A 25,158-nucleotide genomic window follows, 5' to 3' on the forward strand; every position below is an offset into this window, starting at 1 on the left:
TTCAGTATGCCTGTCTCTTTTACTTAGAAATTATATTTCTAACCGGGTTATCCGGCTGTTGTTTTTGTTTGTATGTGTACTTGACAACAGGAGGATCAGGAGCCGGACCGAGTCGTCTGGGTTAGCTCGGCATGAGAATGATAGAAGTGAGACACCATGTGTCGTAGGGTTATGCCTTTTGGACTTGTATTATTTTGATTAGTCGAACGAACCCTATCGTCGAACTTGTTATGTTGTATTTTGAGTAGAACTTAGAATATTGTATGTTCTAAATATTGATATGTATGTGCATGGGTTTTGAATTGATTGAAGATGGCTTTGTATGATTTTTTTCCAGGTTCCTGCACTATCTGCCCGATTGGCCTGCGCGCGAGCGAGGCTTGACCTCGCGCGCGCGAGGAGCCTTGAGGGGCTCGGGTTGTTTTGCCCGCGCGGGCGCGAGCCTCCTGCGAGGCCTCTGGCCGCGTTGCCTGCGTGCGCGCGAGGCTTTTATAAAAAAAAAAAAATTTGATTCGTTTCTTCGGCTCTTTGTGTTCAATTGTAGTTAATTATTCGATATTAGAAGATTAGAAACGGGGTCTCACATATTTTATCATCAAATTGCAAGTCGCACACAATATTAAGTCTGCAAACATAAAAAATAAATCGAGACAATTATAAAATTTAACATTCCGAACTACTGTATTTATCATAGATCGAGACAATTATATATTTTTAATAATGCATTTATATTGTGTGCGCTTTTTATTGTTGGGTGAACTATTTTATTTGTTTCCTATGCTTTTTTATTTATTTTTTTAGTCTCAATTAAGTAATTTGTTGTGTTCGTAACAAAATACAATATATGGTTTTTTTCATTGATCTTGTTCATTATTTGTCTTTGATTTGATCCAACTATTACAACTATAATAAATAATTTAAAAAATAAGAGAGAGAACACTCAAAAGTCAAATTAATAAAAATTGGACCAAATAATCCACCAAAATTGAATTCAGATTCAGAGACCGAAAATAACAAACAAAAATTTGGAAAAAAAAGACTAAAAAATAATATTTTAAAATGTTGCGTAATCAATTTCGGTAGTAATTGCATTTATCATGATGTATGGTAAATATATAACAAATCATGCGAATGTTAAAAAGAAATTCTCAAAAAAAGAAAAAAGGAATTATCCCGTTCATTGCATTGCACCTCACCTCACCTCCTGCGGGCCGGGCGAAAGGGAAGAGCGAGAGATCTTGGACCAAATTAAGAAGAAGAATGAGTGTGAGTGCAAATACAGTTTGTGTAACTGGAGCATCTGGATATATAGCCTCGTGGCTTGTCAAATTCCTGCTCCTGCGCGGTTATATTGTCAAGGCATCTGTTCGGGATCCCAGTTCAGTCTGCAATCGATTTGCTTCTTTTATTGGCAATTTTAAAGATTTGTTTTTGAAATGAAAATCCATGACCTCAACTAATCTGCAGATGATCCAAAGAAGACACAGCACTTGCTGTCACTTGATGGAGCCAAAGAGAGACTTCACTTGATGAAAGCAGATCTACTTGAACAAGGATCCTTTGATGCACTAGTTGATGGCTGTGATGGTGTTTTTCACACCGCATCTCCTTTTTTCCATGCTGTCACTCATCCACAAGTACTTACTACCATACCCCTGCCCTCTTCCCTCATTTTATCCACTCAAACCTAACACTCATAGCTAGCTTTCCATGTTTTTTTTTTTTAATTTGTAACATTTAATGTTCATGTCTTAGTGAATTCATTACGGAACTCTCTGTGGCCTACCATTACCAGGATTGATTTCTTTGAGCAGAAAATAAAATTTAAGTATCAGACGGACTGGTTCCCTTTCTTGTCAGCATTTTGGAATATCGTGCATTTGTATGCTAAGTTTGGTTAACCTTTTATAGTCAGCATTTGTTGATTAAATCCAGCTTTCAATTCCTTCAGTCAGAGTTGATTGATCCTGCACTAAGGGGGACTTTGAACGTTCTTGGATCATGTGCAAAAACACCGTCAGTGAGGAGGGTTGTATTGACATCGTCTATAGCTGCTGTAGCTTACAATGGTCAACCTCGAACACCTGAGGTTGTAGTTGATGAAACTTGGTGGTCTGACCCAGAAGTTTGCAAACAGATGCAGGTCGGCATTCTTGTCAAGACTCTTTCATTCTTGAGAAACAATCTTAATAGATACAACATATATAGTTTTTCAGGTGTCTTCTGTTTTAAATTTTATGATGTTCAGTGTTGAATTACTTCTCTCAGAAGTTCTAGCTCTTATAAGGGCGTGACCTGAACAATAGTTTCATATTTAACATGCTCTTCGTGTGTAAGTCGGAGAGCTGGAAATACACATCTAGAATGATAGATACAGACGAATGTGGTTGGGTATCGGCCTATTTGGTAAGGCCGGCCCAAATATAACCCTCCAAGAGCAGCCTAATCAAATATAACAGGAATAGTGCAGTAGTTTTTTTGCTGCTTGACTTTAGAAGAGGTGGTCCAAACAGGAGTTGCATGCTTCACACGATTTTGTTTTTCATTCCTCTTGACATGTTCTCATTGGTTAGTGGAGGATACAATGATTCATTCATGAACTTTCGCCTAGGAATTCATGAAGATATTTGACATTCTTTGTATGAAATAAATTTCTTCTCTCTGGCTCTCACTGACTCCTGAAATATGGAGAAACATTAGTTTAGGAGGGATCTATCAAGAATTAACGTGAAGTCATTAGAATAATAGGTACAAAAATCATTGATCATTATTCAGCCAGTAAGCATGTCTGTTGACTGCTGATGTCCATAGGTCATTACCGCTCATTTTCGGTTATTTAAAGTAATAGAACGGACTTAATGCCTCTTTCTTTGGTACTTCATGTCATTCTGCTTCTACCAGCTATGGTACGTGCTTTCGAAGACGCTGGCTGAGGATGCTGCCTGGAAGTTTGTCAAAGAGAGAGGGATTGACATGGTTGCCATAAACCCGGCAATGGTAATTGGTCCTCTATTGCAGCCAACACTCAACACAAGTTCCGCTGTGATCTTGAACATGATCAATGGTAAGCTTTATTCATTTTGTACCTTAGATTTTCTACTCTCTGTTTTCCGCCACAGGCACTTATTCTTTGCACGATTCACTTGACTGTATTGTTCTTTAATCATCATTTTGTGATGACTTGCAATAACAGGAGTGGTTAAGTTTAGTTTTTCTATGCATTTGTTTTTGGATATATATGCAGGTGCAGAAACATACCCAAATACGACATTTGGATGGGTGAATGTCAAAGATGTTGCAAATGCACACATTCTGGCATTTGAGAATCCTTTGGCGAATGGGAGATATTGTCTGGTAGAGAGTGTTGCACACTACTCAGAGATTGTTAATCTGTTGCGAGAACTGTACCCTAATTTTCAAGTGCCTGAAAAGTAAGTCATTTTAGTGATCAACTCTTGATGTTTACGTACGTCATAAAAACAGCAAGACATCATTTTCTTGCTATGCCTTTCGATACTATGCAAGATTCATTATACATTTTCTTGATCCCTTTTTATGAAAGTTGTATCTTCTCTGCAGATGTGCCGATGACAAGCCATTTGTGCCCAAGTACCAGGTCTCAAAAGAAAAGGCGAAAAGCATAGGTGTCGAGTTTATTCCTCTGAAACAAAGCATCAAGGAAACTGTTGAAAGCTTGAAGGAGAAGAACTTCTTTAGAGCTATTTGATTTGTCATGACTTTGTTTCTATCACAGTTTGCATAGAATATCTGTCTATATGCAGTAGTCAATAAATAAATAACAACTTACGGTCCTTTTTCCAACATGTAAACGATCAATCCGTATCTCTTTGATCTTTCTCAACTTGATTTTCAAATTTGTCTTCTTCAATTACCATTGAATTTTTATAATGGTAAAATTCGATACTTGCTTGAGTGCACGATAGTTGGTTTGTGCATATTCCATTAAATCCGTGTATTTTATTTCCATTCTTTGGCTACATCGTGCATGCATGTATGCTTCGCAGTGGTGCTTGAAAGCATAACATCATGGCATCGATTTCATATGTGGAAATGTTCGAAATCAATTTGATTTTATAAAGTGTAATTTAGCTGATATAACGTCCTTTAATATCATAAATCTTTATATTCGAATTATTATATTCAAATAATATAATTCTAACCCACTCGAGTGTTAGATGTGTGTCACATGGCTGGATTGCACTTCTTTGTATTGCTGAAAATATTTTATATGCAATGCATATCATTGGTGATTGAAATGATATCTTTATAATTCATGTATTAAAATATGGTAGCTGATTATATATTTTTCAATTCTTATTATTAGGAGACTACATATACCGTTGGAGAGTAGCAAGATGTAACATGCGATCTTAGAACGATTTTGAACAAATATATTCATGAATTGATATTGTCCTTCGGTAATTGATGCAGACAAAAAAAATAAAAAAAAACCCTAATATTTATCTTATTATTTAGTTTCAAGTACATATCTCAAATATCAAATTAATTATATTAGCATATTACTTTTATCTTCTCTTACCCATAGGCCATAGTTAATTTTCAACTAATAGATGCTGCATTATATCATAAACTGAAAATCATATATATATATATATTAGAAATGATACCCTGCACCCTAGGTGTGCAGGGTAACATGAGTACCGCATACGTGGCGGTCCATGATTGGTCAGCCAGTTTTTGTAAAAAACAATTGTGTGGTTGTGGGCGCGCCACGTAGGCAGGTGCCCACAGGTGTGCAGGGTAAGGGTGTGCAGGGTATCATTACTCTCTATATATATATATATATATATATATATATATACATATATATAGCTAGTATCAGTGTTATTAAAACCGGACCGGACCGGCCGGTTCGACCGGGAACCGGTCGTCGGTCCGATCCGAAACTTCATTAGGAACCGAAAAACCGATCCAACCGGTCAGAACCAGTCAAAACTGGTTAAGAACCGGTTGGACTGGTCAATAACCGGAAAAACGGTTCAACCGGTTGAACCGGTTGGACTTGTCAATGGTTGAACCGGTTTTTCGAATTTTTATTTTTATTTTTGAAAATTTGAATTTTTTATTTTAAAAACTTTAAATTTAATATTTTTTTATATATATACATGATTATTTGGAATATGTACTTCATTAAAAATTATTTTAATAATTATTGATTTTTTAAAAATTAAATAATTAATTATTTAAATAATTTAAAACTATAATTGACATTTTGAATATATTTACATATTTATTTAGCTTTCAAACTATGACAAATATATATATATTTTGTCTATTTATATATATATTTGAGTTTTTAAAATTCAAAATATATTATTTATTAGATTATATTATATAAACGATTTTCTGGTTCGACCGTCCGGTTAAAACGGTTCGACCAGTTGGACCATTTTTTTTAGATAGACCGGTTCAATCACCGGTTCGATTATGAAAACACTAGCTAGTATATAGAATGAATGTGACTAAAATTCAGGATTAATAATTTTTTACCTTCGTGATTGATAAGGTCCTGTCGCAAAAATTACATTTTTGGTCATGTAATTTTCACATTTTTCATTTTTTGGTCCCGTTAAAGTAAATTTGTATGTTTAGTCATGTAACTAACATTATTTTTTCTTTTTTTGTCCTGTTAACATTCAATTCACATTTTTAGTCATGTAATTTGCATTTTTTTTTTCATTTTAAGTCATGCTAACACGCAATTCATATTTTTAGTCATATAACTTGTATTTTTTTTAATTTTAAGTCCTGTTAATACTCAATTCACATATTGTTAATATGATCAAAAGTGAAAAGACATGCAAATTACAGGACTAAAAATAAAAATTCATCTTTAACAGGACCAAAAATTAAAAAAAAATCATGAAATTACATGACTAAAAATGTGAATTAAATGTAATAGGACCAAAAATGAAAAAATAATGCAAGTTACAAGATTAAAAATACAAATTAACTGTTAACACTTAACAGAATCAAAAATGAAAAATGTACCAATTACAAGATTAAAAATATAATTCTCTCGACTGCCAATACATATGGTATCTTTTAAGTAAGCAGCATTTAAACACAAGAACGAAATAATTTGAGTCATATTACAATTTACAATTATGAACGAAAGCGGGGGCCCTTTTTCTTAAAAAAAAAATTGTTATGACTGAGAGTTTTGAAACACTTCAATTTAAACTTTTATTGTTCGTAAATATATTGCACCATTTAAAGTTAAAAATTGTTAATCCACATATATGCGCACCCACGCGTACACTAAGAAAGAAAACACAATTTCTCCCCTTGAAATTACTTCCATTTCTATGTTGTTTCAAAAATACAAAACAAATTATTTTTAAAAAAAACAAAACAAATAAATAATTACTTCAATGTTATTTACCTCATAGATAAAGTTCCCACACGTGGCATCAAACAATTGGAGAACACATCAACTTTAAGATAAGAAAATGGATCAAATATGTATGAAGGAACCATTTTGCAAAATATATCACATGATATTATATCATTAGCAACTAAAAAAACTTGTAGCACCATTTAGTTCCCATGGCTTCCACCTTTACCATCACCTCATTCTTGGGTGGCAAGCAGCTCCTAACCACCACTCCTCGTCATGGGGTGGTGGCGGTGAGGGCTTCGCTGGAGTCTGAAAAGATGGCGATGAAAGAAGAGAGAAGCAGCAGTAGGAGAGACATGATGCTTGCGGTGGTGGCAGTCGCTGCATGCTCAGCTGCCAAGGTGGCCATGGCCGATGAGCCAAAGCCTGGGACTTCAGCTGCTAAGAAGAAATATGTACCAATTTGCGTTACAATGCCCACCGCACGCATTTGTCGCAAGTAATCGAGGCGAGTATTGTGGAGAAGCTAATTTTCTCTTCATTTTTTTTCTTGATCATTGAAACTCTGTTTCTTGCGCTCATTTCTCTTCTCCATATGTTTCCATCGTCGTTTTAGTCACAAATGTAATTAAAGCATAATAGTAGCCCTCAAAAAATGTCAAGGCCATAACTTTAAAAGAATGTATTCACGAAATATTCTCTCGGGCACAATTGTTAACCATATCACAACTATCATCAGCAGAAAAACTAACTGGTCTAAATCCCATTCATGAAATGGAAAATGTAGTGGGAAACAATAAATCCATCAAGATGAAATAGGTAACATACTTCTTGAGTGTAGTACATACAAGTTCAACATTCTCCAGCTAGAAGCAAAAAGATGCCCGGCCACCCTTCTCCTATATTCTGTCACCGACGAGTAACAGAACCACACCGACAGATATTTCAGCTAGAGAAAGAGAGAAAATTCAACAGATGTTCACTGAAGGAAGCCACAAAATTACAGATGATTTCTATAGCCAACTTGTGAATGTAGGAGTTTAAGGTTGTGCGGTTTGTATTCCTGCCCATTCTTCCACCAGTTCCACAAGCTTTTCTTTACCCTGGTCAAGAATCACCATTGGTTTACTAACTTTTTACTTTTTCAGGACTTCTGAATGCATTTCTCTATATACAAATCTAGAAAGATGGAATTTTGTTGCTTCTCCAAACATAAACCTACCATCCGGACTGTGAAGTCGCCAAATGATTCTTCAGAGAGCCTTCTGTGTTTCCAGTGATAAAATAAAGGCTCCAAAACTTTCTCAAGATCTTGTACCTTAACTTTGTCCTTGAATGTTTTTGCTAGTGCCGTTTGGTTACGAGTTCCGCCTAGCCAAATCTGTAATCCAATTGTATGTCAGGTCGCATGTACAAATTTTAAGGTTTAAAGTAAGGACAATTGGATTTCAAAGCAATCAGTAGTGTATTACCTGATAACTGTTTGGCCCATCACCAACCAAGCCAAGTTCAGCCATGTACGGTCTAGCACAACCATTCGGGCAACCAGTTACCCGTATCACCACAGATTCGTCATACTTGAGACCAACCTGAAGCATATAACTCCTTTAAATGAGAGCATATATCATTTTACACGTAACACTTTTTTGAAAGCATAAAATGCTAGACAGTACCTTCTCAAATATAGCTCGAACTTGTTTAAGGATGTTAGGTATTCCACGCTCGGCTTCTGTAACTGCTAGCGGGCAAAGTGGAAAAGCCGGACAGGCCATTGCTGTCAAGTTAAGCGGATCTATATTCCCTGGTTGCTGTTCAAATTATATAAAAGCGTCAGAAAATTCCTTACAAGTCAAATAAGATGACAGAGACTATGTATTTAGCTTCAAAAAAATACAGCATTTCACGGATATGTGGCAATCCAGGGATTCACAATTTTGGGGTTAATATATGACAAAACTATAATTGACAACGGCAAGAACGCCATAGGTTCTTGAGTGGTAACAACTCACCAGAAGGCCACCCTGAGCAAGAGCTGTGGTGATGGAGCTCTTCCATGCAGGTTGAATATCACACAAGATGATATTCTGGTTTGGTGTAATTCGGACATTCAAATTATACTTTTCAATTACTTCTCTTAAAGTCCTTTTCATTTCCCCCTTCACTCGGCCATTGTCCACGTGAATCCCACAAAACAATCCATTGTCTCCCTGTAAAGAATATATTAAGTTATTAACACACTTAACAATAGAAAAGCCAGGACTTCATATGGCTTAATGTTACTTGAAACGTGACGGGCTGATGGGTCCGTATGATAACCCATGACAAATTCAGCTGCAGGGGTGGGGTGACAGATAATTGGCCTTCGTCACGTTAAAAATTTAAAATTTTATATGTCATTTTAAAAAAATATATAAATTACTTCACCCGGGAGATAGTAGATTGCCCCTCAACCTAATTTACCTCTGGAGCTCATTTTTCTGAAGCCACACCAATTATATCCTACGAGAGAAAAAGAAACGGCTTAACATAAACAGTAGAGCCAACCTGTTCGTGCCACCCCAAGTAACTCTTAAATTCCCACTCAGGTAATTCACAGCAAGGTTCAAACTTCTTTCCATAGTATTCTTCAACAACGGTTCTGAACTTCTCAATTCCCCACGAACTAAGCAAGTACTTCATTCTACTGTACTTGCGATCATCTCTTCTCCCGTTTTCTCTTTGCGTGACGACAATAGCCTTCACGGCATATAATATATCCTCTTTTGGTACATAACCCAGTGGTTCCGCCAGCTGAGGGAAAGTACTCTCCAGTCTATGTGTTCTTCCCATTCCGCCACCAACCTGCAACGGTTATCACATGAGAGACTAAAACCAGTCAGGGGTCTCAAACAACTTGTGACAAAAATAAATTGTGTAAAAGTTTACATATATGTTAAAGCCTTGAGGTTCTCCATCAGCATCTGACACGACAACTACACCAATGTCATTCGTAAAAATATCAACTGAGTTGTCTGTAGGCACAGTCACTGCAACTTTGAACTTCCTCGGTAAAAACTGAGTTCCATAAATCGGCTCGGGTGAATCAGGAAAATTTGTGCCATTGGAATTATCATCACGGGCTTTAGTTACTTCAGGAGATTCTGCAGTCATAAGCTTCTCGCCATCAACCCAAATATCATAGTAAAAGCCCGACTGAGGAGTTAAAAGTGCTGCAATATTTTCCGCAGTTTCTTGGGCGAACAAGTAATCTTTCTGGTAAAGTGGTGCTGCAGGAGCAAGAACGTTTCTGTTCAGATCACCACACGCACCAAGAGTAGAGCCCATGCTTCTGATTATTGAACTCATCACTGTCTTAAGGTCTTTCTTCAAAACACCATGGAGTTGAAATGTTTGCCTGGTTGTCAACCGAAGTGTTCCAATCCCAAATTCATCCGCTAAATCATCCATGACGAGATACAGTTTGTTCGAAACCTTGCCACTGGGGTTTTTCGTACGAAGCATGAACGAGTAAGACTTCACACCACGTTCATCTCGATTATATTGTTGATAGCTACCATGAAACTTGATTAATTGTGTGGCGGCTTCATTAATATTAGAGGCATCTGTTAGTATTTCCTCGTTGAGAGGATACCTTATGAAGTTACTTTGCTCTTTAAAGATTTCAACTTTACTGCGTTTCGGTTCAACAGAAGCATCAGGCTTCACCGGCTGCAAATTGGTTACATACATAGATCACCAAACGAACGCACTGATAAGCACAAACAGCATCAATAATAATTGCATACGAAAAAGAAAAAAATTTGTTTCGCCATAGTGCACAAGAAATTCGGGCTACGCACACCACAATTCCAATTTTTTTTTTACCTACTGATTTACAAGATTGAAGGGTGCAAGAAAATGCAATTTCGAGAAACAGAAAGAGAAAAAAAAAAAAAGAATAATGTAAAAACGAAAGCAGAAGGAAGATATACTGAGGAGACGGCTCTAATGGAAGACGCAGGAGGAAAGGAGGGTCGGAAAACTTGAAGGCGTCGGCGGAGCAAATGAGAAATGGAAGCGTTTCCAAAGCCATTAAAGCTTCTGGGAATAGGGAGCTTGGAGTGCTCGACTGCGGCGGCGCTGGTGGAAATCTTCATGCTTCCTTCCGGCGAACCTCAGCTCAGCTCTTTGGTTTGGTTTGGTTTGATTATTGTGCAAAATTGAAATTGGATACGGCTGTCAGAAGTTGGGGTCGTTGAACCTGGACACCTTTTTTTAGATAGTTTCAACCAATCTATATAGCATTAGCATGATAGATCTAAGATCATAAATTATCAATGCATTCACTAAAAAAATTATGAACCACACGTTTATTGATAAATATCAACCGTTAGATACATATGAAGGCAGTGCCTGTATAGATGCATGTGAAGACAATGCTTGTATAAATGCATGTGAAGACAGTGCCTGTATAGATAGGATCTCACTTATCCCTTTTGTAGATAGACACAATTATGCTAAAAAAAATTATTACGTTCAACCAATATTTTTACTTATGATTTTAATTTAATTTTGCGTCAGTAAATTACCAATATTTTTACTTATGATTTTAATTTAATTTTGCGTCAGTAAATTAAAACCACAAATTTGAGTCATAACAAGACCAAGTGGGGTGTATTCAAAGTGGGAGAAATCATGACATTTAAAGAGTCTTGTGGAATTTAAAAGTCAATAGGTATTCAATCTAGACTTTTACAAACTCTATGAAAATCTAGTGGTATCCAAAATAAAAGTCTATGGAGTTTTAAAAAGTCATGTGGTATTCAACTATGACTTTAAAAACTCTATAAAAGTCCATAGGTATTCAAATTTCCAAAAGACTTTTAATGACTCCATGAAAGTCATTAAAGTACAAACTTTAAAGTTCAAGGTACAATAATAAAATGTCTAGAATTATCTTTGCTTGAACCCAAAGATTTGAATGGATTTCTAATTTCATTTCCCTCTTCTTTTCCTTCTTCCTCCTTAAATTTTTTCATAAAACTTTTTACAATATGAAATCAAAAAGTAAAATATTTGAAAATCCATTTTTAAAAAAATTTTGGTCGTTGAAATTTTGGAGATGATTTTGTTATTTTTAATACATAATTTATACAATTAATTGCAATAAACTATACAAAGTCATTTAATTTTTAAATAGTAAAACTTTTACGCCACAAAATGATGAAAATAATAATAAAAACAAATATTGCTATAGATATTTTTTATAAAATAAAAATTAATATTTTTTATAATTGAAAGAATTTTTTTAAAAAATATATTAAATATAATTATATTTATTTTATAACTTCTAATATGGAAATTTTATTACGTCAAATTATAATTATGAAATTCCTTAATAAAATTATCATGTTATACATATAAAAATCATAAAATTTTAATAAGATTTTATTGTCAGAGTTGAAAGTAATAATAAATTATTTTAATAATTTAATTTATTTATTTAGTACTTATTGAACATTAATTATATATATATATATATATATATGTTGTGCATTAATTTAAAATTATAATTTCACTATATTTAAAAATTTATAAAAATATATACATAAACCAACACACACTGACACGTACACACAAACATATATATGCACACATATATATAAGGATAATTTTATCGAATAAACATATAAAAATATTATTAACTCCACGAAAGTCTGTTATTAAAAAAAGTCAATAAATCACTGCAAATGTCTGCAAATGTCTTGCAAAAAAGTCTATAGGACTCCATATAATTCTTTTCACAAACTCTGTGAGATTTCCTAAAAGTCAATAAAAATATATCAACTCCACGAAAGTCTATAATAAAAAAAAAGTCAATGAAAGTCATTAAATCTCTGGATTGAATACACCCCTGCAAAACTAAAAATGTGCTATTTTATTTATGGGAAACTTTTCTAACAAACTTATAAAAATATAATCTAAAATTTAAGAGAATATTTTTTTATGGATTGATATTTATAAGTGCGAGAGGGAGGTAAGCGTAAGCGATCTCGACACCAAATTAGATTTCTTTTTTTTTTTTCTTTTGACTCGCAGGATGATCCAAGATGTTTTGAAGATTGTTGAACAATCTATACACCAAGAAAATGACTGAAATACACCAAACTTACAATGTCAGCAGGAGAGCATATGTTTAAACAACAAATGGACACATATAGTTATATATTCTTCACATTGTGTCATTGTCTATGGCTCAATAGTATTTATAAAAAAATTTACGAGTCCTTTATGTTGACAGAATCCATCAAACCAAACACACTGTTTACAAAACATAAGTCTTCTAATTGTTCATTATTACTTGTAGCATCAAAATCTCATATTTATTCTTGGAATCTGTCGACATTCCTTCCAGAGGCATTGAAAGAAACTAAAAAACTGAGCATAAAGTACATAATTTTAGCGACATAAAGGATCGGGTTGTTCTAAGAACGAGATCAATACATGAAAACTGAAATAGGAGTTATGAATAGGGATAGCTAATTGGTCAACAGACCGCAGACATTGTGATACTCGCGCTTGATACAAGGTTGGTAAGAGATGCCCATATAAAAAAGATTATTCAAGGCGTCACAATATCTTTTAGAAGTTTGAAAATCAAGCCGAATGGTAAAATCAACAATCTTTCAAAACTTATAAGAACAAACCAAAAATTTTGAACGAAATAAAGAGCAACAGACAGCATATACCAAACCTTCCATTCAAATTTTAGCACCTCGGTCTCTTGCATAGGGAACTCAGTAATTCATAAGGACCACTCATCTTATACAAGAAAGACAGAAACTAGATTTCGAAGAACAATTGGCATACTTAATCCAGTTTTAGGTCAAATCAGTACTACTCCAAGATAGTAGCCCAAATGGTCATTGGTTCAAGAACAACAAAACCTCCACTTAGGAACAGATAACTAAATCTTTCAATGACCCCAACGTCTGAGTAAAATCTCCTCTAAAATTTCCACACACGATTCTTAGCAACATACTGTTGAGGCAGTGAAGCTTCAAAAGCAGCCGAAAAGATCATAAAAATGAAGGGCTATATTCGTAGATGCGACGGGCTCACATAGTAACAACTGATACTTTGATGCGTGACTCCGTTAATCAGTTATGATATATATGGGGTGGTCTAGGAAGGTCCCAAGAAAAAAAAGCTAAGACATAGCTTAAAAATCGCACATAGTTTAAAGATCGCAACTTTAAACAATTATTGGAAAATCCCAAAAAAAAGCCAAGACACAGTTCAAAAATCGCAACTTTAAACAATTAGGCAACTCCTACATAGCATTATGATGTTTTGTTCCTTGACGGGCACTTAAAAACTTGACTAGACTTTCGTTCTCTATAGATACAGCAGGAGATACCATAATAATACCACAAAGCATGCCAAAAACAACATAGTTAGCCCCATACCCAGCATTTAAACAGACAAACAACTAAAAGACCAATGAACCGACACATAAACCCAAAAGTACAGAATAAATCCTAACAATGTTTCAAGAACATCAATTAACAATTTGCAGTGGCGGCAATGATAAAAACATATCAACACTTGCACAAATCTTTACGGTAAAATAATAAACATTTCTTTCCGGTTCATAACACTAACAAAGACACACATAAAATAATCAAAACCAATTATCAAACGACCTCCTTGGCCAGTGGCACGTGCTTCCTAATATAATCATCAGCCACCTTAGGCTTCGTTGGGATTGCCACATAGCCAAATTTCTTGGCAGCGGCGATGTCATCGTCATCATCAGCATCATCATCATCATCATCATCATCTGACGAAGAAATATCATCAAACACGAAACGATCGGGGGAGAATAGGGCCCAAACAAAGTACATAGTGGCGGCGGTGAGAGCCCCACACGCGACTCCGAAGAACAGAGCCCCAACGACGCTCATGATATCCCTGGTGCGTTCGCGAATGGAACTGGAGACAAAGGAGTAAAACTTAATAGGTAAAATAGATGACGTCATCGTCAATGACGACTGGGAATCAGAATCTGACTCGAAATCCAAGGGATTGACGGAATCGAAACTCGTGGAGGATAGGTGATGGGTTAACTGAGAAGCGGGGGTGGTGGTGAAGATGAGAGTGACATAGCGTGAATGGGGAATAGGGTTTCGAAGGGGGTCATAGCTAGTGGCAGCGGTGGCAGAGAAATAGAAAATAGTTTTACAGGGGCGAGCGTGGGCGGCGCCGGCGGCGAGGAGGAGAAGGAGAAGCGGAAGAATGGACATCGCCATCGTTGAACCTTTTTCCGGAGTTATTTTGTGAAGCAAAAGTCCATGATGTGGTTAATGTAGTCAGAAAGAAAGGTGGAGAAATAGCACTTCATCCCTCTACTTGTTGTTTATTATTGAGTATAGCCTCACAATTATAAGTAAATTAATGGCCATCATTGTAAATATAAATATATTTGACTAGTAGTATAAAAATGCAAAAAAAATCTAATCACTTACATTTTAGTTTGTTTAAAAGAAGTTTAATATCACATCTTATAAAAATATTATTTGGCAACTATAATTAAACTATTAATTAATTACTATTTACTAATTTATTATCAGTATTTATGCTGTATATTATGTTTAAAAAAAAGATTAAATTAAAACAGCAGGGTAAAGAATGAATGAAACAACATGAATTCCTTGCATCTGAAAAGCTTTGCATTATGGACCCTGGTCAGTCAAATTTAGAGAACCATCCCTCATTAACTTCAAGCTAAGGCTATTGAATCTCTCACGAGAATACTGTCTGGATGCTTTTCGCCAGTCCGTACCAGCTTTCATCATCGCAGCAAATTCTTGGTAATTTATACGCCCATCCTACAAGTCAAACAAAATATTTTACAACTTCTGCTCCTCAATATATACGTAAGAGCGTATATAACTGACCTTATCTGTGTCCACATCATGCATGATGGCAATTATAACTTCTTCATTGTTCCCATCATCTTCATCACTCAAAGCATCCCGCAGCTCTTCCATCTCTATGTATCCAGTCTCGTTCTGATCAAAATACGAAAACGCTTTGCGTAAATGTTCGTCATTCGCCATTTTCTTGAGGTATACGGATACAGCAACAAACTCTCCATAGTTTAAAGTTCCGTCTCCATCAACATCCGCCTATAAAACAGAATGTATTCTCAACACGCGCAAAAGAAACACCGAGTCTCTATAACATGAAGACTGAGCTACTGAAAATTTACTGAAATGAAAATAACGAATCGCAATTCATAGATGAGCTGCAAAAAATAGATGTAATCATAGTGATCTACACAGGGTTCAATAAAAGAAGTAAACAAACGACCCTTACAGCTTCCACTAGGATGTGAAGATCCTCATCAGGTATCTGATAACCAAGCTTTTGCAGACCAACTTTAAGTTCTTTGAGGTCAACTTTACCCTTCTTTCGAGAGTCCATCATATCAAAAGCTTCCTTGATTCCAGCCACTTCCTCCACAGACAAGTGCTCAGCCACAACCTGCAAAAGCGGCAGTTCAAGTCAAGAAACATGTCGGATGGAGGGGATTTTTATTGCTGACGAGACGTGTAGTAAAGTTTGAAATACCCTTAGAGCTCGTTTTTTGAGCTTATTCATCACAGAAAATTGCTTGAGCCTTGCTTTCACGGTCTCTCCAAGTGAAACGTTTGGTGCCTTTTTTGCATTTTGTATCCAAGGATGCTCTGCATTCGAGCAATGCGACCACAATTAATATAACATATTGTTTCTTTATCTTACAACTTATAAATTGATGTAAGAAAGTATTACCGAGTACTTGATGAGCGGTTAGGCGCCGGTTAGGATCTGGATCAAGCATTTTCTTTACAAGATCCTTTGCATTGTCGGATACTTTAGGCCAAGGATCTCTTTTAAAGTCAATTACAGATTTAATAATTGCTTGTGCCACCCCTTGCTCGGTTTCTGCATGGTCGTGAGCATACTCTTGTTCAGTAAAACCAACCAATAGACAGAGAAATACAATGCCAAGATGCCTGAGGCTCAGATGACAGATCTACTTGACAGTATTTCACTTATTCTAATTAACATAATAAAGGTCCATTCACACCAACACCTATATATATATATATATATATATATAAAATTCAAGGACACGATTTATTTAATTTAAAATGGCATTAAAATGTAAACCACGCCTTAATGGCCATTTTACAAGTAGATCAAGATTGTAAAAGCAGTACGGGTGAAAATTATGACAACTAACCTGCCCAGAAAGGAGGAACACCACAAAGAAGAATATAGAGGATAACTCCAGCGCTCCAAACATCAACCTCTGGGCCGTAGTTCCGTTTCAGAACCTCTGGAGCCATGTAGTATGGACTTCCAACAATCTCATTAAATCGCTCACCTAAAGAATGGCGAACAGAAAATTATATAAGTCTCTTGTCTATGAAGAAAAACAGGATAGATTAACATGAAAAAGAAATTTTAATGACCATTTTTCATACCATGTTTGAAAAAAACTGACAATCCAAAGTCAATTGCTTTTAAGGGAGATGTTTCTTTCTTGTTTGCAAAAAGGAAATTTTCTGGTTTGAGATCACGATGCATCACTCCATGTCGGTGGCACATCTGAACATAGGTAAGAAGCAAACAAAACCATGGTCTCAGCTTGACATGGCATCATTCTGGCAGATACAATGGAAGAAAGTAATGGAGATCATAGAAAATGAAAGAATTCAAAAGCGAGACCGATTCTGACATTTACAGAACAGTTTCTAGATGTCTATGAGAAACTAGACGACACCCATGGTAGAATTATAAAGTTTTATCAAATATAGTGTCATCTGAAAAGCAGTTGTACGGATGACAATTTTTCCAACGGGAAAACCCGAACTAAGATGGGTTCGGGAATAGGTTTTCGAGTCTATGTTTGGGTTTGGGGATTTTTTAAATCTCCGCAGCAAATCGGGTGCTGGTATGGGAATGTTATCTCATCCCCAAACCCACCCCTAATGGTACAAATTATTATTATTATAAGCACAAAAGGAGAGCCTAAACCTAAAACTCTAGTCTTCAAGATGAGAAAATCTCTCCAACTTGTTAATTACTCCACAATTGACCATAAAACTTATATGGATAAGTTTTAATATTAGGCCATAACCTTGACAGTGAAGCTCGAACACAGGACACTAGTCTTGTAGATGGGAGAGCTTTCAAATTTATGAGCCATTCAATTACTTCTGGAGTCAATGTACAACAAGCCGCACAATGCGTGGATCGTCATTTGTGCGGTTTGAAGAATAGGCGTGACCCAGATTCACCAGAAGAAAACATAAAAATTTGGAGCAAACAGCAGAACTTGAATCATATGGCTATACTGAAATTAATGCCACCCAATTCTTGTTCAGAAACCGTACTGAGTTAAGATAGGAGTTAGGAGTAAGATTATTTATGAGTTATGTGGTTTTCGAGCTATGAACTTGAACAATATAAATAATAAATAATTTATTAAAGAGACAATTAAAAATTGGACAGATTAGTCACAAACTCAAGGGCAATGGCAAAAAATACACATAGCCAACTCCAGTCAACATGACATACATTTCCATATCCTTCTCAAGAAGCCAAAGCAGAAGAAAGTAATTAAAGAAAAGGATATAAAAAGATTTCAAGTATCGGCCACAAGAAATAGTAGGTATATCATTGCAATTAACCTGAACAACTTCTATAATGGTTTTCATGACAGCTGCAGCTGCTCGCTCGGTGTAATGCCCCCTCGCCACAATTCGATCAAACAGTTCACCTCCTTCACACAACTCCATTACTATATTCACGGCAATATCATCCTCATAAGTGTCCTTCAACGTCACAATATTTGGGTGTTTAGGCATATGCTTCATGATTTCAACCTCCCTTCTAACATCCTCAATATCCACGGCAGTTCTAAGCTTCTTCTTGGATATAGACTTGCAGGCAAATTTCTCTCCCGTCTCCAAATCAGTGCACAGATACGTGATTCCAAATTCACCTCTACCGAGCTCGCGGCCGAGATCGTATCTGTCAGTTACGTTATGCCCAGTAGGATCTTTCAACACGGTTGTATCCTTGGATCCATAATTTCCCACATAATCAATCGAATACGGGTTCGGTTTGTTCTTCTTTTTCTTCTCCGGAAAACCAGGAGTCACGCAGCAATTTCCCATTATGTCCGAATAACCTAATCTTCACAATTTGCTAATAAACACAACCCCTGAAATATTTTCAACAAACACCATATATATTAGGAAACAGCTGATTCAAATCTTGATCTTGCTACACGTATACCCCAGAAACAACATCACAGCTAAGCATCTTTACACATTGCTTTCAGATTTGAACAAGATCCAACAAGCGAAGAAAATATATATATAATTTCCTGGTGAAAGAAGTATGAAAAAAATTGGGTACATTCTTTGAACGAAGAAAAAGGTTTCATTTTTATCAGAACATACACAAAAACCCCCCAAAAAAATTGAGAATTCGAATCATAAACAGAACCCAGCATCGAAAAAGAAGAAAAACCCACCTGAAATTCCGAATTCTTGGTAATGAGGAAAGAAAACAAGGAAAATGAGATATGAAAGAAATATGAACGGGTGAATGCGGCATGGGAAGAGAAACAAACATAGTCAAAATTGCAGCTGCTGATGTTCCAAATCCTCTTCTCTCTCCACTTTTTCTTTATCCTTTGCTTTTTTGTATTTTTGCAATTAATAAATTTTAGTGTATTTTTTTGGAATGGAACTCAACTCAATTTTGTTTCCCGTTACGTTAAAACCTTGAAATAACCAATTATAAACCACAAATTCCACAATCATTTTACATTACATAATAATATCAATTTTCAATTACTTCATTGGTAATCGTTGTCTCAATCTGAGACATGGTCTTGAGTTTGAGACTCGTGTCAGTGAAACTTCTCATTATTATATATGTAAAGAGTACCAAATCTCCGTTTATGCTATACATACAAAGCCGACCTAGTTAAATTAATTAAATTAAATAAATCAAAAGCCCTAGTTTATGTTTCTTAATCATTAATGTCACCTAATATTTGTCGCATTGGAATTGGTTCGTATATATTACAAAGCAAACAACGTTTGATAACTAGGTCCAACTGAAATTTGCTTGTCACACCAGTTCTTTTTATTTATTTTTATCACATACGATTTACGAACCCATCTCTCTTTCTTTTTCTTTTTATTATCAATTTCACATGAATCATGATTAATGACTGCCCACTTGTTTTTTTTTCCCCTTCTCATTTTTTCTGTCCTATTTCTACATTACAATTATTGTTTAATTACAAGAACGTTTTATCCATTTCTACATTGACTACAAAAAAAATTAATTTCATAATTACAAATAATTAAGAAAATATTCGACAACTATTCTATACAAAATTTTAATTATTGTTTGACCCGCAATTTTTATTCAAAAAACATTAAAAAAATACCTCTCACTATTCTTTAAAAAATACACTTGAACAACACCTTTTTCAAAAAATAAAATAAAAATAAAATTCAAACACGTTCTAAAAAATATTGTCCAAATATATTTCATAAAACACAAAAAACATTTTCAAAATATTTGTAGGAATACAACCAAAGTCTTTTGAGTTACTTCCTTAATATATATGCCTTTCCATTTTCCCAGTTATTTCCATATTAATATTTTGCCCTGTAATTTTCTCTTCAACAAGTAGCTAAAAAATATATTGTATTTCACATCACTAGCAGGCACCATTATTAAATATATTCACTAAAAATAAAGTAATGTTATATACTGACTGGTTTAATTTAAAAACATTACTAATTAATTGTGTGAAATCTTGAATTATTTTGTACGTTATTATTTTGAGATTATTACTTATAAATTTGATATTAATTTGAAGATGTTTAAGTATTTCAATTATATAAATTAGAGATTCAAAAAACAAGAATTATATAAATTAGAGGGCTTGCTTAGTTTGTTTTACTTGGCACACGTAATTTGCAGGCTATTACGTTAGTTCGGAGTTTATCCAGTGCACACCGAAGGCGGGTTTCCATGTCAAAAAAAAAAAAAAAGAGAAACTCCTAATGTTTGACTTATAATTTTGTAAGTTGAGGACCAGATAGATTTAGAAATTAAAGAAACGATAAAAAGTTTGTCTGGTTTCATCAAGAAAAGGAACGGGGGTGGATGATCATGAACGGCAAGTGGGTGTGAGAATTGGACATATCATGAATATTTCTCAATCAATCATGTGCAAGCATTTGCATCAATTTTCGACCTTTTTGAATTCAGTGAATCAACAAATCTACGGTTGTGCAATTAACACTACTGTATGTCAAAGTATGTTTTGTTTTGTTTAATTTTGGCTTTTCTTTCCGTCAGCATATTTGCATTTCTGGTTTGTAAGTTTCCTTGCAAAATTCAAAATCATTACACTTATATTTAACCAAACTCATTGTATTTAGCACAAGTCAACTATCTTTTGGTCCAAAGAGCAAGCCTTGGATAAAGCTGCAAAACTGATAATCTCAATTCTCATGGCATGTGAGGTTTTATAATTGCATGTATCTGTCTTCTTTTTCTCTTGGAAATATATCATTTTTGAGTGCAGGAATATAATAGTTCCTTTCTTTGCAGCTCTGTTCTTGCCGTGGCTGGTCTCATTATGCCTATTTCTTTTATTCTCTCCCAGACTGAGTTCAGGTGCAGCCAGCCCGAGACGCCAACGAATCATCGCACATAATGGCGTTGTGGCCGCTGATCATGGCCAATGCTCCACCATTGGGGTCGACATCCTCCGAATAGGTGGCCACGCTGTTGATGCAGCGGTGGCTGCTGCCCTCTGCCTAGGAGTTGTCAGCCCTGCATCTAGCGGCATTGGTGGCGGTGCGTTTATGCTCGTTCGAACATCTGATGGCACCACGCGAGCATTCGACATGAGGGAGAGCGCACCCAAGTTAGCTTCCCAAGTCAGCAATCTTGTCTCTTCTGCCCCTCTCAAAATTTCATTTTGTTTTACTCCTATATAATCAGTTTTTGTAATTTAACTAAGATAAATATTTTGATTAAACAAATTTCATTAAAAATGAAAATATGCCATTTTTCTCTCCGTTGACCTTCCATACCAATACTTGATACTCGATTGCAAAGTGCTAGCTAAGCCAACACAAGACTCGACTCGTAGCCAGATCCAAAATTATTTATGAAGAACCATATATTTCTCTTTTAGGATATGTATGCAGGAAATGCTGCTCTTAAAGGCACCGGCGCCCTCTCTGTAGCAGTTCCAGGAGAACTTGCGGGACTTCATAAAGTCTGGAAAATATACGGGAAAATTCCTTGGAACAGACTTGTAACACCTGCTGCTCATATAGCACAGAGTGGGTTCAAAATATCACCATTTCTATACATGCAGATGACAAAAACAGAGACAGGAATCATGGCAGATAAAGGGCTTCGCGAAATATTCACGAAAAACGGTTCTCTCCTGAAGCCAGGTGATACATGCTACAACAAGAAACTAGCCAGAACATTAACCGAAATAGCAAGAAATGGGATCAAAGCTTTCTATAACGGTTCCATTGGGCTAAAACTAATCGAAGACGTGAAGAAAGCTGGCGGAATATTGACAATGGAAGACTTGAAGAATTACCAAGTTAAACTAAGAGAACCAGTTTCTATTGAAGTTTTTGGGGTCAACATACTTGGAATGCCGCCACCTTCTTCTGGGGGTGCTGCAATGTCACTCGTAAGTGAAGCAGTGTAGTTTTTAACCATGGCATTTTTTCACACAGCCGTTTGAAATTTATCAAGATAGTTCTAATTATTGTTACTTCAGATTCTAAATATCCTGGATCGATATCGAGGGCTGTGGAATATTTCTGATTCCCTTATGGCCCATAGAGTAATTGAAGCTCTGAAGCATGCATTTGCCGTGAGGATGAATCTTGGAGATCCTGACTTCGTCAATGTGAAAGATGTCCTGAAAGATATGGAATCAAAAGATTTTGCAGCAGAGTTGAAAAAAACCATCTTGGACAACATGACATTCAATTCCAGCCACTACGGTGGAAGGTAAGAAAGGTGGAGAATATTATCTTTTCTTCTGGAACTAAATTTCATTTCAAATTCTACTGTTCTCTTTAATAGGTGGAACCAGATCCACGACCATGGCACCAGCCACCTCTCTGTAGTGGACAGGAAACGCAATGCCATCTCCTTGACTACCACTATTAATGCATACTTTGGCTCTAAATTGATGTCAACAAGCACAGGGATTATTCTAAACAATGAAATGGATGATTTCTCAATGCCTGCAAATAGTTCCAATATTGTTCCACCACCAGCTCCTGCCAACTTCATAGTCCCTGGTAAAAGACCTTTATCATCAATGGCACCGACTATAATCCTTGAGGTATATATATCATCATCAGCAGTCTTGGAATAAAAATGTACATCCTATATGTGCATCCTATAACATTTGTCACATTTCGTGTTTCTCAATACTGCAAATTTTGATGTTTTTGTGTGTCACACACAGCGTGGACAACTAAAAGCAGTAACTGGGGCAAGTGGAGGAGCAATGATAATTGCAGCAACAACAGAAGTTTTCTTGAATCATTTTGTGAGGGGAATGGATCCACTCTCGTCTGTTATGGCTCCAAGATGCTATCATGAGGTAACTGCTGATCATCATTCCTTAATATTTTAATAATTAATTATATTTTCCCAAATAGATATAAAACTCCTTTCTTAATGTACCTGTAGCTCATCCCTAATGTAGTGAAGTTTGAGAACTGGACAACGCCCATAGGTGATCACATTGAAGTTTCAGAACAAATCAGGGCTGCTCTAGAGAAGAAGGGCCACGTTCTACAAAGTCTTGCAGGTGGATCAATATGCCAATTCATTGTTCAAGAATTGAGAAAGTCAAATCTTGGGCAGCTAATTGCTGTAAGTGACCCGAGAAAGGGTGGATATCCTGCTGGTTTTTAACAATGTGTCTGCACTATGACTAATTCATCCACTCATTTCTAGAGAGAAGTCCGAATCATTTATATAGGAAATTTCGGAGTTCAGTCGTTTCGTATGAAAAGTTGTGAATTTGTTTACTAATAATCAGTAACCAAGTACACATCCAAATCCTGATAAATAAGAGATGAATTAATAGGTTCAATATCATCTGTCTCATCATTCAACAATAAAGGCAGAAACACAGCTATTTCATGTGCTGCGTATTAGATTTTCCAAGAGTTTCATGTGATTGATAGGAAACAAACCAATTAATTATAAATTTCTAGGTATGTGATATATTGTGCATATTAGATTTTCCAAGTGTTTGGTTGTGAATTGATGTTGAGAAGGAAATCAGGACTCAAATGGCGAGCCAATTTCACTAAGGTTGTCCTCAAATCATTCCTTTCAAATCAAATTCTTCCATCCAAGCGCAACCACTAGACTAGCAAGCATTATACCTTATTTCTTTTTATCTTAGAAAAACATCGGATGCTCCAGTTTATAATATTTTTATTCGATTTCCATTATAAGCAATCCGACAACTAAACAATTTTTAGGTTTTCAATTGAATTAGAAATCTAGTCTAATGAATAACAAATTGCCTCTAAATATTGGAAAAATATTTTGAGCCCTTTAAAAGAATCAAAATTTCCAATTAGGAAGATTAAAACGAAAAACTTCAATTGGGAAAATCAATTTTACAAACTTTAGTTATTTGGATATTTCGACATTTTTTAAAAAATTTAAATCGGAGGGCAAAAAACAATCGAAAAAACCGGAAAATTTTGTATTCCATCGGTTAACAGAAACTTGAACACCCTAGTCAAACATTATTTCCCTTCACATCACCAATATGCAATTCCCCATTAACATTTGGAAAACTGAAACCAAGAATAAATAATGAATTCAAGTTTGTACCTAAATGCAACCATTGATCGCAAGGGTTCTATCCATCAAAAGAGGTTTTTGCTACCCGAACTTTGGTTCTAATCCTAGGAGAACTTTTGTACAAAAAGGGAAGGATAAAGATAAAATCGAACTTGAAAAAGCTAAAAAGATCCACCTACTTAAAAAAACAGCCAAGAATGACTTGCCTCCAAGCTTCAAAAAGCTAAGATTTCGAAACCACCTTCTATCCGACAGTAAGCACTAGTGGCTCACTGCATAGTAAGTTTATGATGAGATTGAAGATCTCCCCAATGCATAGAATAAGATCCTTCCTCGAATTTTGCTTCACTTGTGCCAGTGAGCAATGGTTTGGAGCCTGAGGAATCAGTGGACTCTAGCCGTTTAGAAGAATCTGCGTTAGATTTCTTTGCAAAACGTCCCCCAGAACTCCTTTCCCTTCTCATGGCATGTAGGTGGCGTGACTCATGGAAATATGACTGTAAATTAACAAAGAGAGCAAATCTTACACAAGTAGATTGGGAGAAAAACAAAGCATACATGATGCGCAAGTCAAAAAGTATAATTAAGGAGATTTGACATATTTCATCACGTAGAAAAGATGGGAAAGAAAACCTTTCGTTCTGTTATCAGCTTCTTCTTGACCTCTGCTTTAGCACGTGACTGGCGTCTCCGCATAATACCAAGGTACTGCTTCGGATTTACATAAATGATCTCTTGTGCCATCTCCAGTGGCATCCTTGCCTGAAAATATTAACGAGGAACCTAGGTCGTAATTAAAATTCTTAGAAAATTGCCAAACACCAATA

General features: G+C 35.6%; 5 protein-coding genes across 5 annotated transcripts; 3 read left to right on the plus strand and 2 right to left on the minus strand.

The window, feature by feature from the left end:
• The first annotated feature begins 1,144 nt into the window (after positions 1-1,144).
• Positions 1,145-3,917, plus strand: LOC140887768 (phenylacetaldehyde reductase-like). Its single transcript, XM_073295228.1, has 6 exons — positions 1,145-1,378; positions 1,468-1,637; positions 1,952-2,143; positions 2,902-3,064; positions 3,245-3,431; positions 3,580-3,917. The coding sequence occupies exons 1-6, from the start codon at positions 1,261-1,263 to the stop codon at positions 3,725-3,727; spliced, it is 978 nt and encodes a 325-aa protein (XP_073151329.1). The 5' UTR covers positions 1,145-1,260; the 3' UTR covers positions 3,728-3,917.
• A 2,629-nt stretch (positions 3,918-6,546) lies between these two features.
• Positions 6,547-7,669, plus strand: LOC140886573 (photosystem II 5 kDa protein, chloroplastic-like). The gene is made up of 2 exons (XM_073293215.1): positions 6,547-6,890; positions 7,531-7,669. The coding sequence occupies exon 1, from the start codon at positions 6,592-6,594 to the stop codon at positions 6,883-6,885; it is 294 nt and encodes a 97-aa protein (XP_073149316.1). The 5' UTR covers positions 6,547-6,591; the 3' UTR covers positions 6,886-6,890; positions 7,531-7,669.
• LOC140886572 (sulfite reductase 1 [ferredoxin], chloroplastic-like) lies at positions 7,066-10,654 on the minus strand. The gene is made up of 8 exons (XM_073293214.1): positions 10,354-10,654; positions 9,308-10,090; positions 8,927-9,223; positions 8,392-8,589; positions 8,056-8,190; positions 7,855-7,971; positions 7,605-7,763; positions 7,066-7,485 (listed from the first exon to the last, which is right to left on the minus strand). Exons 1-8 carry the CDS (start codon positions 10,516-10,518, stop codon positions 7,423-7,425), a joined length of 1,917 nt encoding a protein of 638 aa, XP_073149315.1. The 5' UTR covers positions 10,519-10,654; the 3' UTR covers positions 7,066-7,422.
• A 3,242-nt stretch (positions 10,655-13,896) lies between these two features.
• On the minus strand, positions 13,897-19,104 carry LOC140886183 (calcium-dependent protein kinase 8-like). The gene is made up of 9 exons (XM_073292684.1): positions 18,957-19,104; positions 18,106-18,641; positions 16,897-17,020; positions 16,653-16,796; positions 16,199-16,351; positions 15,998-16,113; positions 15,743-15,910; positions 15,322-15,552; positions 13,897-15,252 (listed from the first exon to the last, which is right to left on the minus strand). The coding sequence occupies exons 2-9, from the start codon at positions 18,592-18,594 to the stop codon at positions 15,097-15,099; spliced, it is 1,581 nt and encodes a 526-aa protein (XP_073148785.1). The 5' UTR covers positions 18,595-18,641; positions 18,957-19,104; the 3' UTR covers positions 13,897-15,096.
• Positions 19,105-20,705: 1,601 nt separating this feature from the next.
• LOC140891102 (glutathione hydrolase 1-like) lies at positions 20,706-23,664 on the plus strand. The gene is made up of 8 exons (XM_073299387.1): positions 20,706-20,767; positions 20,893-20,971; positions 21,065-21,396; positions 21,657-22,175; positions 22,266-22,501; positions 22,577-22,841; positions 22,968-23,105; positions 23,195-23,664. The coding sequence occupies exons 2-8, from the start codon at positions 20,965-20,967 to the stop codon at positions 23,420-23,422; spliced, it is 1,725 nt and encodes a 574-aa protein (XP_073155488.1). The 5' UTR covers positions 20,706-20,767; positions 20,893-20,964; the 3' UTR covers positions 23,423-23,664.
• Positions 23,665-25,158: the final 1,494 nt, after the last annotated feature.

Source organism: Henckelia pumila, chromosome 3 (genome assembly GCF_033568475.1).
Source record: "Henckelia pumila isolate YLH828 chromosome 3, ASM3356847v2, whole genome shotgun sequence".
Taxonomy (NCBI): domain Eukaryota; kingdom Viridiplantae; phylum Streptophyta; class Magnoliopsida; order Lamiales; family Gesneriaceae; genus Henckelia; species Henckelia pumila.